Source organism: Peromyscus maniculatus, chromosome 5 (genome assembly GCF_049852395.1).
Source record: "Peromyscus maniculatus bairdii isolate BWxNUB_F1_BW_parent chromosome 5, HU_Pman_BW_mat_3.1, whole genome shotgun sequence".
NCBI lineage: Eukaryota > Metazoa > Chordata > Mammalia > Rodentia > Cricetidae > Peromyscus > Peromyscus maniculatus.
In genome coordinates this window covers 94,957,941-94,973,321 of record NC_134856.1, presented here as the reverse complement: position 1 = coordinate 94,973,321, position 15,381 = coordinate 94,957,941, and the positions used below count along the sequence as shown (strand labels likewise).

Sequence of the window (15,381 nt, the reverse complement as noted above, 5' to 3'; positions counted from 1 at the left end):
TTTAATTTCTATTGTTGCCACATTTACTGTTTATGACAAAAATCCCCCTCTTTTATTTTCCAAAATGCATACCTATCAATATCAAATAATTCAGAATATAAAATGAAAAGCGTGAGTTATTTTATTAACTAAATGATGTTCAGTTAGTCTCTTAAACTATTCAAAGCCCTATCCATATTAAAGCCAAGATGAAAATCTAAAAGAAATTATCCACACCAAGTAAGTTGAAGACTAACAGACTATTGCTGATTTTCAAAAGTAAACAGGTCAGAAGATACACATTCACCAGGATCTTTTCACACATCCAAGATCAGAAGATGCACATCCACACAGGTCCTCTCCTAGACCCTAGGTCAGAAGATGCACATCCACACAGGTCCTCTCATAGACCCTAGGTCAGAATATGCACATCCACACAGGTCCTCTCATAGACCCTAGATCAGAATATGCACACCCACACAGGTCCTCTCCTAGACCCTAGGTCAGAAGATACACATCCACACAGGTCCTCTCCTAGACCCTAGGTCAGAAGATGCATATCCACACAGGTCCTCTCATAGACCCTAGGTCAGAAGATGCACATCCACACAGGTCCTCTCATAGACCCTAGGTCAGAAGATGCACATCCACACAGGTCCTCTCATAGACCCTAGGTCAGAAGATGCACATCCACACAGGTCCTGTCACAGATCTGGAAGCACCATGTGTTCTCTTTGCATGCCACAGCAATCTGTATCTCTCTTTCTTAACATCAAATGTGGTCCATCCTTTCACTCACATTTTTTTTCTCTTATTATTTTCCACTAACAAAACTCTCTCATTCTATAAGCATAGAACAGCTGTCTGTCTGGTCTGGTCAGGTAATGAGGTATTTCTCATAAGTGGAGTGCATGTGGAGGAGGAGGAATTTGGGATAAGCATGGTACTCAAGAGGTAGAACTTGCACCCGATAGTGCCAGGAGGAAGGCTGTGTTTTGATGGGTGCTATTCTTTGGAGGACCGGGGAACATCAACATATTTTATAAGCTAAGCTACTGTTTTAAACCATCTTTCCAAATGAATTTTTTAAGCACAGGTTCCACAGAAGTCTATAGAGTTGCTGGAGATGTTACAATTTCCAAGTTAAAGATCTCTTATATTAAAATTACAAGAGCTATGAATAAATGCAACACAATGTCTAAAAACCTAACTTTGATTGCCCTTCCCATCTCTTTCAAACAATGTTGCCCAAATTGGCTTCCAACTCTCTATGTAGCCAAAGAGAGACTTGAACTCCTGGTTCGTCTATCTCCACTCTCATGAGTTTTGGAATTCTGTGCTTGGGCTATAAGACCCAATTTATGCTCTGCTGGAGATCTACCCCAGGGCCTCATATGTGCTAGGCAAGCACTCTATCAAATGAGCCCCAGCCCTAACCCTATTAGTTTTTTTTTCTTTATAAATTCTACTTGCCTTTACAATCAAAACAACTGTAGAATATTTAGATATCTCATACAATTTGACTACTAATCACAGTTAAGACTCTCCTTTGATATAGAAAAAAAAAAACCAGGCTGAATGGGAAAGAATATATCTGGAGACATAAAATCCATTAAAACATTCAGTAAAATCAGGATCAATCAATTTTGCAGGCAACAAAAATGGTTAATAATTTGTTTCAATGATGAAGATTTATCTAATGTTATTTTTCATTTTAAAAGTAAATAAAAATGAAAAAAATGTACATACTCAATCATTAATACATTTTGTGTTCTTTGTCTATAATTTTTTTTGGTAAGCCAAGAAATTATTTTATGTGATAAATATTGTTGTGTAGACTTAATTGTTATATATAATGTGACAACATTTTATTATAAAATTTTATGTTTTGCCCTTTCTGAAGCTGAACTCTCCTCTGTACCAAATATTCTTTCTGTTAGTTTTAAACGTTGCTGGAAAAAATAGTGCTTTCTTTTTAAATTTTATGGGTTATTCTTGTTCAGCTATTTTTTGATCAAACTGTTAAATACTGTTTTACATCAGTATTGTAATCAATATGTATGTTGGGTTTATATCTGTATTGTATTATATATTATTTATACACAAAACACATAGAACATACATGTTCATTGTATATACACACACAATACCTATCATATGCTGATTCCTGGAGTTCCCTGATCAGCAAACCTAGTTTAATCAATGAGCTACAGGTTCAATAAGAGAGGCTGTTTCAAAAACCAAAGCTTCTAAGAAATGATGACACCTGAGGTTGACCTCTGACCTCCACACATACACCCACACACCCATACGCATACTCACATATACATCCATCCCCCCCTTAAAAAAATCATATATTATGCAAAGCACACATATGCATGCACATAACTTAACATGCATCCTTCCTATTGCTCCTGGATTTGGGTGAACACTTACACTTTCTTTGTTTCGGTTTTTAGTTATTGAAACACTGTCTTGCTATGTAGCACAGGCTGGCTTTGAATTTGCATTTCCCCTAATCTTCCTGCCTCCATCTCTTAAGAGCTGAGATTTTAGATATAAGCCACCATGCTGTCTTAAATATTTGTTTTAAATGAGAAATGTTATGTATTTTATATTCATCTGATTTTTTTTTCAGAAACCAGGTGCTGAACCTCCAGAAGAAGATGAAGCCATGAAAAGAGTTGATCCTCTCCATCAGCTCATTCTTCTATTCAGCCGCACGGCCTTAACAGAGAAATGGTATGGTAGGGAGGGTTAATAACAGACCTAGGAGATGTTGATAAAGAAACCCACATCTAAGTCTTATCTGTCATTTATTTATGTCTCAGTTACATCCTGTTCTTGTCAAGAGAGGAAGTAATTCACCAATGTGATCTGTCTGACATAAACCCATAGATCAGCATCGTTTCATTTTTTTTTGGGGGGGGGATCTTTAAACCCTACCAGTGAGCATCTAGGAAGATGGCTTAGTTAGTAAAGTTCTTGCCTCGCAATCATGAGGACCTGAGCTCTATCCCATAACTCACATCAAAAGCATGGCAGTGAAACCCAGCACTGGGGAAGAAGAAACAGGCTGATTCCTAGGGTTCGCTGGCCAACAAACCTTGTATACTCAGTGAGTTCTGGGTTCAATGAGAGAACCTGTCTCAAAAGCCAAAGTGGATGGTTTCTAAGAAACAGTGGCACCTGAGGTTGACCTCTGACCTCCACTTACACACCCATATATGCATATGTGTTTCTTACATATCCTCCCCCCCAAAAAAAAAAACTATCAAGGAATTCTGGGTTTTCTTAACTCTGTATTAGGCTGATTTTATTGATTCTGAATCTTACAAAAGGTTTTATCCAATACTGTCATTATAAATAAAACAAAATAACTCATTGAAAGTGAAATCCATTGCTGAGGATCCATGGAAACCAGTGAGAGTGACTCTTAGCATCCCTTTAGAGGGTATCTCCCACTAAAGGGCTTAGGAAGCCATTGGGTACTGGGTGAGGCCTTTGGTAGCATCTCTTAGATCTATTTCAAGGATATTTCCCACTTTCCTTGCCTTTACTCTTGGTCCTACAAATGCACCAAAGCTTCCGAGAGCAAACTCCTATAGAGTCACATGACAAATTCAACCTCAGAAGCTGCAATGAAGGTACCCTGGCTCCTTTTCCCTACTGGGGACACTGGAGGGTATTGGCTCTGTGGATGGGACATGGTAGAGGTTGTGGAACCTTTGGTTGATTTCCTGCCCTTGGCCCCCAGGCCTTATTCTTTCTCTTCAGACCCTGGGAGATCATTTAATTATCAATATATCCATATAAGTCTTCTCATAGATCTGAAAGCACCATGTGGCCTCTGCATGCCACAACAATCTCTATCTCTCTTTCCTAACATCAAATGTGGTCTATCCTTTCACTCATGTTTTCTCTCTATTATTATTCCCCACTAACAAAACCATCTCATCCTATAAGCGTAGAACAACTTTCTCTCTGGCCTGGTCAGGTAATAAGATATTTCTCATAAGTGAAGTTGGGACCTGCTATAATACCTTTGTAAATGTTAGGCATTCTTGATAGAGACTTAGTTGTTCATGTAGTACTAGTTTTCATACTTCTTTAGAAAAAGAATAGTGAACATATTTTGTCCTGTTCTGAATTTTAAAAGTCATTGTCCTGGCCGTGTTATTATTTTTAACTATGACATTTTAACTTGCTGGGTCTTTCATTAGATGTCAAATATCACTCTGCTGTCAAGAACTCTGTGCCACTTGAGTTTGCTTTTGTTTTCTTCTTCATATTTTGTAGTTTGAAGAAATTATTTATTCCATTTATGTTCATTTGCATGTATGCAATAGGCCAGCTTTGTTCTCACACTTGAAGGACTCTGCTATAAGGTGGTGGCTGGGGGGGCAGAGTGTATCTGCTGAAGCCCTTGATGACCTTTGCTTTCTGATTGTACAATGGTTTGTTTGTAGATGCTTACCATTGCCTACATTTTGTGCTCATTTAACTGTCAAAACAGGATATGTGTTGAAAAACAGCATATGTTGAAAAACTTTATATAGGGTAGTTTCTCTACATACAACATGCCTTCTACTTAAGAACTGATCTTTCCCCCTTGGCTTCCTAGCAAACTGGAGGAAGATTTTCTATACATGGCATATGCGGATATTATGGCAAAGGTAAATAACACTTTCTTGATTTTTAATATTTAATGAAACAAAACTATTTTTATTTGTCTAAAGGTAAGAATCTGCATAAAAGATATTTTTAAATCTTAGAATCATGAAGTGTGTAGATCCCAACATTGCACTGATTTCAGGAATTTCTGCTCTGACTTCCTGGATAGCCCAAGATCATTTTCTATTCAACACTTTATGAATGGGGAATTCACTAGTTTCCCATACATTCTTTCATTTAGCTCACATTCATTACACAGCAAGACCTGGAAGATAACATGATGAAAAAGAAAAAAAACACACTTATGTATTATATACTTGTAGAGTTTAACATCTGATGGGGGCAACAGGAGCAAAAGACGGGACTGGAAAGATGGCTCAGCAGTTAGGCTCACTTGCTGTTCTTCCAGGGTCCTAAGTTCAGGCCCCAGTCCCCACATCTATCAGGCAGCTCACAACCTCCTGTAACTCCAGCTTTACAGGATCCAGCACCTTCTCTGCCCTCTATAGCACCTGCGTGCACACATGCCCATATATTCATACACACACATACATATGAATAAAAGAGAAAGTAAGTCTTTAAAAAGTTGAAACACTTATATTAAAACTGCTAATTAGGGGTTAGAGAGATGGCTCCGTGGTTAAGAGCACATGCTGCTCTTGCTGAAGTTTGGAGTTCAGTTCCCAGCACCAACCTCAGGTGGTTCACAACTCTCCATAACTTCAGCTTCAGGTTATCTAACACCCTCTTCTGGCTTCCAGGGGTGTCTGCATACACGAGGTATGTACACATGTAGATGCCCACCCACATATATAAATAAAAATGTAAAACCTAGTAATTAAATGGTAGAGAAACGATTGAGGGTATTGTGGATAAGTTACTTACACTGTGGTGAGGTTTCTTAGAAGTCCTTAACTGGCACGTGAGTGCTGGGAGTTGAACCTGGTTCTTCTGGAAGAGCAGTCAGCGCTCTTATCTACTGAGGCATCTCTCCCGAGGGTCGAGGGAAAGAGAGCCTGTGGGAGCGGGAGATCCCAGCTGGATTAAGAAAAGAAAGGGAGAACAAGGAATAGGAGACCATGGCAAATGACGACCACATGAGAAAAGGAAGAAACAAAGTGCTAAAGAGGCCCACAGAAATCCACAAAGATACTCCCACAAAAGACTGTTGGCAATGGTCGAGAGACAGCCGGGACTGACCTACTCTGGTGATGGGATGGCCAAACACCCTAATAGTCGTGCCAGAAACCCCATCCAACGACTGAGGGATCTGGATGCAGAGATCCACAGCTAGGCCCCGGGTAGAGCTCCGAGAATCTAATTAGCGAGAAAGAGGAGGGTTTATATGAGCGAAAATTGTTGAAACCAAGGTTGGATAAAGCACAGGGACAAATATCCAAACAAATGGAAACACATGAGCTATGAACCAAAGGCTGAGGGGCTCCCAACTGGATCAGGCCCTCTGAATAGGTGAGACAGTTGATTGGCTTGATCTGTTTGGGAGGCATCTAGGCAGTGGTACCAGGTCCTGTGCTCATTGCATGAGTTGGCTGTTTGAAACCTGGGACTTATGCAGGGACGCTTGGCTCAGTCTGGAAGGAGGGGACTGTATCTGCGTGGATTGAGTCTACTAGGTCGATCTCAGTCCTTGGGGGAGGCTTTGCCCTGGAGGAGGTGGGAATTGGGGGTGGGCTGGGGGGGAAGGGGAGGGGGGAAGGCAGGGAGAGAACAAGGGAATCTGTGGCTGATATGTAGAACTGAATGGTATTATAAAATAAAATAAAAGGGGGGAAAAAAAGAAGTCCTTAACTGTAGAAGGCTGGTATTAAATAAAATAGCAGTATTTGCTGTTATTTCATCCATGTCAGCAAGAATAGATAGATAGAAAACAGGGGTCTCATTTCTTTTGAGATCTCAACCTTGGGTGCCATACTGAGAGGAGAGCCCCAGAAAATGACAGGTCTTGAGTGAAAAGAGATGACAGATCCACTCCTAGACATATTAAGGATGACCATGAGACTTCCATGTGGAAGCACATTCCAGTTTGATATGAAAGGTAACCCACAGACACATGCAATTCAACACTTGGTCCTCAGAGGGTATTGCTTTCTGACAAGGCTGTGGAATCTTGTGGGCAGAAGGTATGGATGGTAGAGGTGGGTCACTGAAGGGTTTTCCTTGGAAGATTGTCAGCTGGCCTGCTTCCTGTCCAAGCTTTCTTGCTTTCTGTCTTTTTCTGTGATGTAACTAGCAGCCTCCATGGGCAGGAGCAGTCCCGTCACTTTACCTTTCATGCCTTTGAGGCAAAATAAACCTCTCTTCTTAAATGGCTTCTGTCAAATATTCGATCACAGCAGCGGTAACAGTAAATAGTATAAGATATTAAACAGATGAGTGGGCATGCATATCTTGAGACTGGTATATCAGGTTGCCTTCTAAGTACACTCTTCAGATTCATCAGAATTAGATACCAGCAAAGCAGTGGGTGTCAGTGACCTCACTCCTGAGGGGAAGGCAGCAGATGCAAGCTTAGGATAGAGTCCTAAAGAACAGAGAGATACTAAGAATGACTAGAAAACAAGGAAGGTAGAGAGCTTTAATGTGAGCTTATAGAGCAGTAAATCTGTGTTCAAATCTGCATGGGGCTGGGAGTCTGAGCAAGGGACGCATTGAAAGCATCTGTAGGTATGGTGAAAATCTCAGAGGATTCAGATGGAGAGGAATGAGGGGAGGAGGAAAGGCCAGGCTGTGGGAAATAAGTATAACTCAAATACGGGAGGGAGTGGAGCATTTCTTTTTCTTTTCTTTTTAAATTTTATATATCTTCAGGGCTGTGAGTTGACCCCACAGCCTCCTGTATACAAGGAAAGTGCTTGGGCTCCTGAGCTAGATTCCCATTGTGAGACTGTCCCAACTGTCCCAAGCCTGTGCACACACCCACATTTCCTTCACATACTTTATTCACAAGCCTGCTGTTCCAAATAGAAAAAATAAAGTTTCACTCAGATTTGCTGAAATTCTCAGAGATCATGAGAAGCCTTTTAGAATTTAAACTTGGTGTTGGGAGGGGGTCTCATTTGGTACCCTCTCTTCCATCTCTTTCTGTGCTCAAAACACCATGTTTCCTTGAGTTGTAAGTGTTTTTCCAATTTGTGATTCCTTGAGTTGCAAGTGTTTTTCCAATTTGTGACTCATACTTCACTGTTTGCTTCTATGCACCACACAAGTTACTGAGCACTTAACAAATGTAAGAAACACTGCAGAACAGTTAGCATGATCTAATGTCAGTGGGCATGGAGTTTCTTCCCACCACAGGCATTGGTTAATGACCAGCTCCTTTTGATGACCACTGTATTTCGAATTCTTAGCTGTGATTTATTAAATGCAGATCACTTTCATATAGTTTTCCCAGGTGGTAGATATTTGTATTAATCCATATTATTCCCTTAAGAACCCACATGGTCTTTCTTATGGTCAATATGAAGAAGAGGAGACGTAGAAAGAAGTAACTTACCAAGTCAGACTAGTTACTGACTGGCAGCATCAGGATGAAACCAAGCCCTCTGCCACCTGAGTTTATGCCTCCACCTCCTCCCCTCCTCCATTTGAGTCCTATTCCTGGCCACCATCTCCCTCTGCCACATCTACCTACAGCAGTCTGGGCCATGAGAATTAGCTAAGAATATGCTGGTGTCTCCGTAGAATGGAAGTTGTGTGTATTTTGTGTGTAAATAATAATCTTGTTAGCAAATATTTACTTCCTTCCTTGGGTGAAGTATGATAAAAATGAACTTAAAGGCATTAGAAGATTCTTGTTAATGTGACACATTACTGTAATCAATGCATACTGCTTTGTGTCAATTTTAAATAATAGCCATGGCATGCATCGGTGTTATTAATGCATGCAATGGCAGGCCACAAAAGTGAGGATGGTTCCCTGTATTGAAGGTTTGCACTTGGGTTTGAATGAGCCAAGTGCACAGACAAATAGTTTGTTAAGTGTGAGAACCTTCATATGAACCACATAGTAACCCCTGTTGGGGATGAAATTGGCCATTTATTCTTTGAATTTTGCAAAGGGAAATCTTGTAAATAAAATATAGTTTTATTTTAGCTCACCAATTCACTGATGGTGTTGTGTTTTATATCTACTCGGTTTCAATAGTGCTCATGAAACATTAATACAAATCACTTGGAATTAAGGTTAAACAAACATTTTGCATTTTCTACCTCATTATAGTCACCTCTACTTTTTTCTCTCTCAGAGTTGTCACGATGAGGAAGATGATGACGGTGAAGAAGAAGTGAAGAGCTTTGAAGTAAGATGAATCTTTCTAGAATTGCCTTTTTGGAGACATTGTTTCATAGCTTATAACGGACTTTTATGTTTCTTGCTTCATGGCTTATTGCAGCTTATTGTGTCCAGGAACTGCATGTCAGAGCTGGATGGACAGACCTGAGTCCTAATGTTTTTTAAGAGCAAGGAGCACAGAGCAGTTGAATCCTACAGTAAAGCCCATATGTCCAGAATGAGTGTACCTGGCAGCCCACAGAGACGAGACCACTTCAAATTACTCGCATCTTAGGGATGCTGTGGTCTGTAATTGCCAAGAGACACATGAGGAAAATACCTATTGAACAACAACATGGCATCAAGTTTTTAATGATTCCATTGGTTTTGGACATTTTCTTTTCTGAATCAATTGGCCTCCTGACTTCTGCCCAATTAGGTCACTCATTCAGTACACATATGTAAGTGGTTGCCATGGTGCAGTTTGCTTGCATGAAGTAGAGGCGCATCTTTTCTAGGATAGATTCCATTTCATGATTATTTTCTCAAGCATTCTCAACCTTTAAATATTTGCCTATGATTTGAATTACTGCTTAATGTTAATTAGCATTAAAGAAAGTTCATTTCATTCCCTACTTTGCTTATAGTGTACTTTTGCTTCTTTAGGAGACTAGCTAGCTGTTATTAACTGTCAGTTTCTGATTTACTGCATTTTTTAAAAAAGAGAAATAAACTAGAAGAAAATGGAGAATAGATTTTTCCTATTAGTTTTATATATATGGACTTTGAGCTAGAAGTCTGGAAAAATATAAGTAGCCAGCAATGAGTCCTTAATTTATGGTGGAAACATAGCACACAGAAACAAGGAATGAACTGAGACTATTCCATGACACTTCCAGAAATAACCAATGTGACCATCTCTGCAGCATTGAAGTCAGTGTATTAAAAAGAAAAAACACAAACAAAGAAAAAAACAACATAATTTGAAAATGACCCATGACTATTGCTGGCTGAGCAAAATGCCCCAAGTTTAATTTCCTGTCCAATCCTTGCTAACACATGTGAGTTCTAGTCTTAAGTCCATCCTTCCTGTAAGGGGACAGGTAACTTAGAGCAGTCTGCAGGCAGCAAATGATACTGTTTTCCTTTGCGGGTTACCCATTGTCTCCAGAGCAGCTGTTTATTGCTATTTTGCTTCTTGTCCTCATCCTTCCTTAAGGTCACAGGATCACAACGCAGCAAGGTAAAGACATGTGTATGTGTGTATCTGTCTGGGTCTGAGTTTCAGTTTCTTGTGGCATTTACATGTATTAGACCCAAAGTCTTGGACTCTTTTGTAAGAAAAGATCTTTAGAACCATTCTGAGAGTTTGTAGTGCTTAGTATCCCTTCCTTGGTTTACTCTTTCTTGCCATTTAAATGACTCATGATTTGAAATTGTGTCCTCCATGATAATGCTGAGCTGCATACTGTGCTGGATGAGTTTGGCCTTTTAGTGGATAAACATATAACTAGAGACTGTCCCATATAGGAAGGGCCTGGGCCTTGTCACTTTGAATATTACTCATTCATACCTGTTTCCTTATGTAAAGCAGACATGGTAAATGGTATTACTGGCAAGGTTAGTGAGGATGGCTTTTTCTTTTCTTTTTTCTTTTTCCTTTTCCTGTTCCTTTAATTGGCACCTGGGGTATAGGTATCATAATTTTAACATTGATTTTTGCACTTCATTAAAAGAAAAGGACTCTGGATGATTATTTCTGCCTCTTGGCATTTTAAATATTTCATCTGGAAATTCTGCAAATAGAAGACATTTTGACCTAGAATTACAAGATGTTTTTATTTTGTATATTTTATGTGAAGTTTGAATTTTATTTTCATGAGGCCATTTTTACAGGAAAGTTGATCATAAATACCCTGGGGTGGCAATGCTCCTAATGGCTGTATTTTTTCAGTGACTGTTATGAAGACTCTATTTAGAAGAAACAAATTGCAATGTTTTAGCTGACTAGAATATATTGTTCTTATTAAATATCTGGATCATTGTAATTTTATAAATCCAAGTGAATAACAGTTCAGCTCCAATCTAATAGACACCATGATCCATGACATATAGTGGACATCAAACTTAAAAACAAAGTAACTTTCTATAATAGATAATAGTGGCTCTAATAATAACTTCCTACATTTTGATTTTCACCTTAGGTAGAACTCCTATAAATGATAGAAACATAAAGGAACCTTCTAAAATTAACCAAACACTTCGTTTCCTGGCTAGCACAGGCATTTATGACCAAGAGTCCACTGATAAGTGCATCAGGAGGAGTGGATAGGATGGAGCAGGATGAGGAGTGTCTATAGCCAGACAAAGTACTTGGAAGATTGGAATTTTAGGAAGATCTAAAAACCAATGGAATTGATTTACAGGCCTAAATTTAGAGGCTTTGGAGATGTTCCTGGGAAGTGCTAACATGACAAATGTGATGTTTAGAGTGTAGGATATGGGTCAAGCTGGGGAGAAGAATAAGCCACAGAACAGAGCTAGAGCAGAGAGAAAAGAAGGCTACCTTTAGGTTTAGAGCAATGGTCAAATTTATCTGATGGTGAAACCTGATTGTTAATTTCCAAATAGGAGAAGTGGGCCAGCAGCTTTGACTAGCTCAGCCCAAGACAAAATTCTAAAGCTCTTAGAAGTTGCCACACATTCATAAGTAAAACAGTAGGCTATATTTGGGGATTTTCAATTCCCTACTAGTAGTTTTATGATTTTTATGTGATTTAGGAGATATGTGTTTAATTCAGTAATTTGCTATTCTTTACAAAATGCATGCTATACAAGTAAGTGTTATTACATTTTTTTCAGAGTATAAAAACAAGTTATATGCAACCCATCACTTATGAACACCATTTACTCTGAGGTTGACTGCGTGAGGCTACCAAAAACAGGGGGAAAAAGCTTAAATAGACAACTGAGTGATTACTTTTCTTATCCATTTAGTGATCCGTAAGACTGTTTACATGGAGATGTCTGGTTGTTTGACAGAATTTATGTGTAATCTAATTGCAGAATTTTTCTTGTAAGTCATAGTGACTGAAATATTATTTGCCAGTTTCAACAACTCATAGAATAAATTATGTCATATAAGTTTGGAAAAAACAAAAAAAGTGATACATTAATTTTATCCCAGTCCCTGGTAGGTTGTTAAAACTGGCCATAGTTTCTACTCAAGTTCTTTGTAGCATATTTAGCAAAGACATTAAGAAGAGTACAGAAATAGCTATGCTAAGAAATGTGAAGTTACAAGAAAATTTCTCAATGGCTATAAAAAAAATTTTAAAAATCACAGAAAATAGCAAATGGGGACCAAAGTGTCCACTAGTTCTCTTCTCTTTTCATTACCTGTGTGTCTTATTGGTGTGATCCTGCTGAAGCTCATCTGGTTTATCTATCAAGTTTAACTGTCAATTTCCTATTCCTCTATAGTATAGCACAAAACTGTTGGCTTTGCCCATTTAATACCACAATAGCAAACTTAATTATTCTTTTTTAGATCTGTGGGTACTTCAATATTAAAATAATAAAAAAGGTAATTAGATGTTAGAAAGTGGCCAGTATTAACTGAAAAGGGAGAAGTATTTTTTCAGGTACTCAGCAAGTCAACTATTACAGCTGAATGCTTTATTTACCTTTTGAGATTTATCAAACTCCGTGGAAACATTATTCAGATGGCTGGCTGCTCTGTTGCTCCCATCAAGCAATTGAGGATATGACTTTAAAATAACCTTGGCTTGAGATCTGGCTCGCTGGTTAAGAGGGCATACTGCTCCTCTTACTGCAGAGGACCCAAGTTAGGTTTCCAGCATCCACACAGGGCAGTTCATGACCACTTGTAACTTCAGATCCAGGGTATCCAATGCCCTCTTCTGTTCTCCATGAGCATATCACTCATGTGCACATGATTAAAAATGAAATCTTTATTTGAAAAGATAATTCACTGAGCACATTTTTGTGGAATATTAAGGTTCTAAAATACATTTTTATAACCCACTGAAAATCTAAGTTAGTGAAAGTGGAATGGTAAGTGAGAAGGGCAGAATATGGACTACTCTTCTGACTGCCTTTCTCACATGGTAAATAAGTTGTATCCCCTTTTCTCTTTCTTTCTGAGTTCCAATTCAGATATAAATTTTCTCAAGTATCACTGAGGTCCTATTATTATTATTTTGTAGTTTAGATTCAGGACAATTTCTTGAGTCTTAAGTACTAAATTTACCTGTGGCTGAGCTGGAATTCTGGTAAGGGTTTAGAGAGTTTTGCATGTTTTTCTCTGGATGTGCCTCAGATGTAGCTAAAGATATGCCTTTTGTGAATCAATGCCCATACCAGCACCCATCTCATGGTTCAAACCATGACACAAAGGCTGGAGGAATCAGTTTAGAGCCAAACTGTCTAATGGTGCGATAATAGATAGCATTTCCCAGTGATAATATAACATATGCTAGGACACCCTAAAGGTTTAATTTTGAAGAACTCCATTTTTTCATAGATTTGAAAAACTGAATTGGATACAAGTTGTTCTGCCCCAAGTAACTACATAATTTGAACTCTGATTTGGTTTATTTAGCATCAGGAACTATGAAATATCTAAGAGTCAGACACAGAATTGTGTTTATAAAATGTTGATCTAGCAATTCCTTTATCAAGAAAAGTGGAAATCTTTAACTCCCACCATGGAAGCCTCACGCATCTAGAATACAGACTAAAGCATCACAAATGAATCTTAGAGAGCCAGGGACTGAGGAGTTTGATGGAACACTGATGCAATCTGTCAATTTCATTTATATTTATCAACCTGGTGATTCCATACAGTGTGTTGCTAGCTCAGGTTTCCTGGTAAACAGAAACCATAAGCTTGTGTGCTAACATGTCATTTGGGTTGAAAGTTTCATAGTTCCAGGGAAATAAGAGTTAGAGAAAAGGAGAAATGATAGAAGGAAAAAAGGAAGTACAAGAAGTAACCATAGCTACTGAACAGTATCATTGCTGTTTAGTGGTGGGGTGCCTCCAAAGAGGCCATGTGCATATGGGTCAGTGGCTCCTGTAGGATGGGAAAAAAGATGAGTATCTCCAATGTTGTTTTGGTAAGAGAAGTTCATTTCTCCTTGCCTCCTGGTATTCACTGGTTCTTACAGTCAACCCCCGAAAGCCAGATCCATGTTTGCCCCAGCTTGTCCAGAGCCCAGCGCTGAGGCCTGACCATCTCCATCATGAAGGAGTTTCCTTGGTATAGGCTTGCTGTGGTAGCATCCGGATTTTATAATCACAGTCACTTATAGAGCCTTTAGGGTTCAGAATTCAGTCCAAGGTTTTGAGAGTAGAGTTACTAGGAGGATGTGGGATGCTAACCCTCATAAGAGAAACTAGGAAGCACAGTCCTTTACATTTTATATAACTCATGTACATGAATATGAGACCCTTCCACACCATGTGTTTTCATATTGTTTTTCATATTACAGTAATTTGACTTCATGTCTAAGCTTTTAAAAAATAATCTTGGATGAAGCTTATCCTTAACCAAGTTATGTAGAGTAAATAAGAAAGAACATGTATCCTTGTCTTTCCTCATTTGATACTTAGAATATCATGTAACTGCATGTAATACAGCAAGACAGAGAGATAAAGTATTGCACACCACAGAGGAAAGAATCCCAACAATAAATTTAATCCACACACTAAACCCATGCCAGAATCTTGCCAGTGTGTGGTGACTATCAGCACATTTGACTCAAAGCTTTCTGGGAGCCAACTTGAAATCACAATACTTATTAATTACATCAATAAGCAAAAAGTCTTCTTTGAGAGAAACAGATTTTTTTTAATTTAATGATACAATAGAATTTATTCCCTGAGGACGAGTTGTGACATAATGAAAAATGTTCTCAATAATTCTGTCAAGGTAATTATGGTGTGCCATCTGAGGATAGATACTAAGTGCATGCAAGAATGGAAGAAGCATGTGCATCCTTAAGGTAATCTGTAGAAAATTTCTGCTCTAAGCTAAAGGGATACCCTCAATTAGGTACTGGGAGCTGCATTAAGAACAACCATTTGTCCAGAATTAGTCTAGTTTAGAATTAAGAACCATACTTGAGAACTGAGAACCATGGAAATGCAAGTTATAGAGTTATGGTCTCTAAAAAAAAAAAAAAATCAAATGATGAGTTGTGGGCCATTCGGTGCTGAAAGGTGTTTTAACTCCCTATCTCCCACAAATTCATATGGCATCCCATACCTTCATGAACTATATTAGGGTTTTTCTTTTTTTCCTCATGGCTCTGACAAGAACAACTTGTGGAAGGAAGGATTTACTTTGTCTCACAGTTGAAGGGCACAATCTGACACAAGGGGGCAGACCTAGAGGCATGGTCACAAGGCTG

General features: G+C 38.7%; 1 protein-coding gene across 2 annotated transcripts in view; it reads left to right on the top strand.

The window, feature by feature from the left end:
* The window catches only part of Ryr2 (ryanodine receptor 2), a 581,527-nt gene that overhangs the window by 490,822 nt on the left and 75,324 nt on the right, over nt 1-15,381 (top strand). For both annotated transcript variants that reach the window (XM_076572925.1, XM_076572926.1), the window contains 4 exons: nt 2,618-2,721; nt 4,604-4,655; nt 8,919-8,972; nt 10,164-10,187. In XM_076572925.1, coding sequence (XP_076429040.1) covers nt 2,618-2,721; nt 4,604-4,655; nt 8,919-8,972; nt 10,164-10,187 — 234 coding nt within the window. The remainder of the gene's footprint in view (nt 1-2,617; nt 2,722-4,603; nt 4,656-8,918; nt 8,973-10,163; nt 10,188-15,381) is intronic.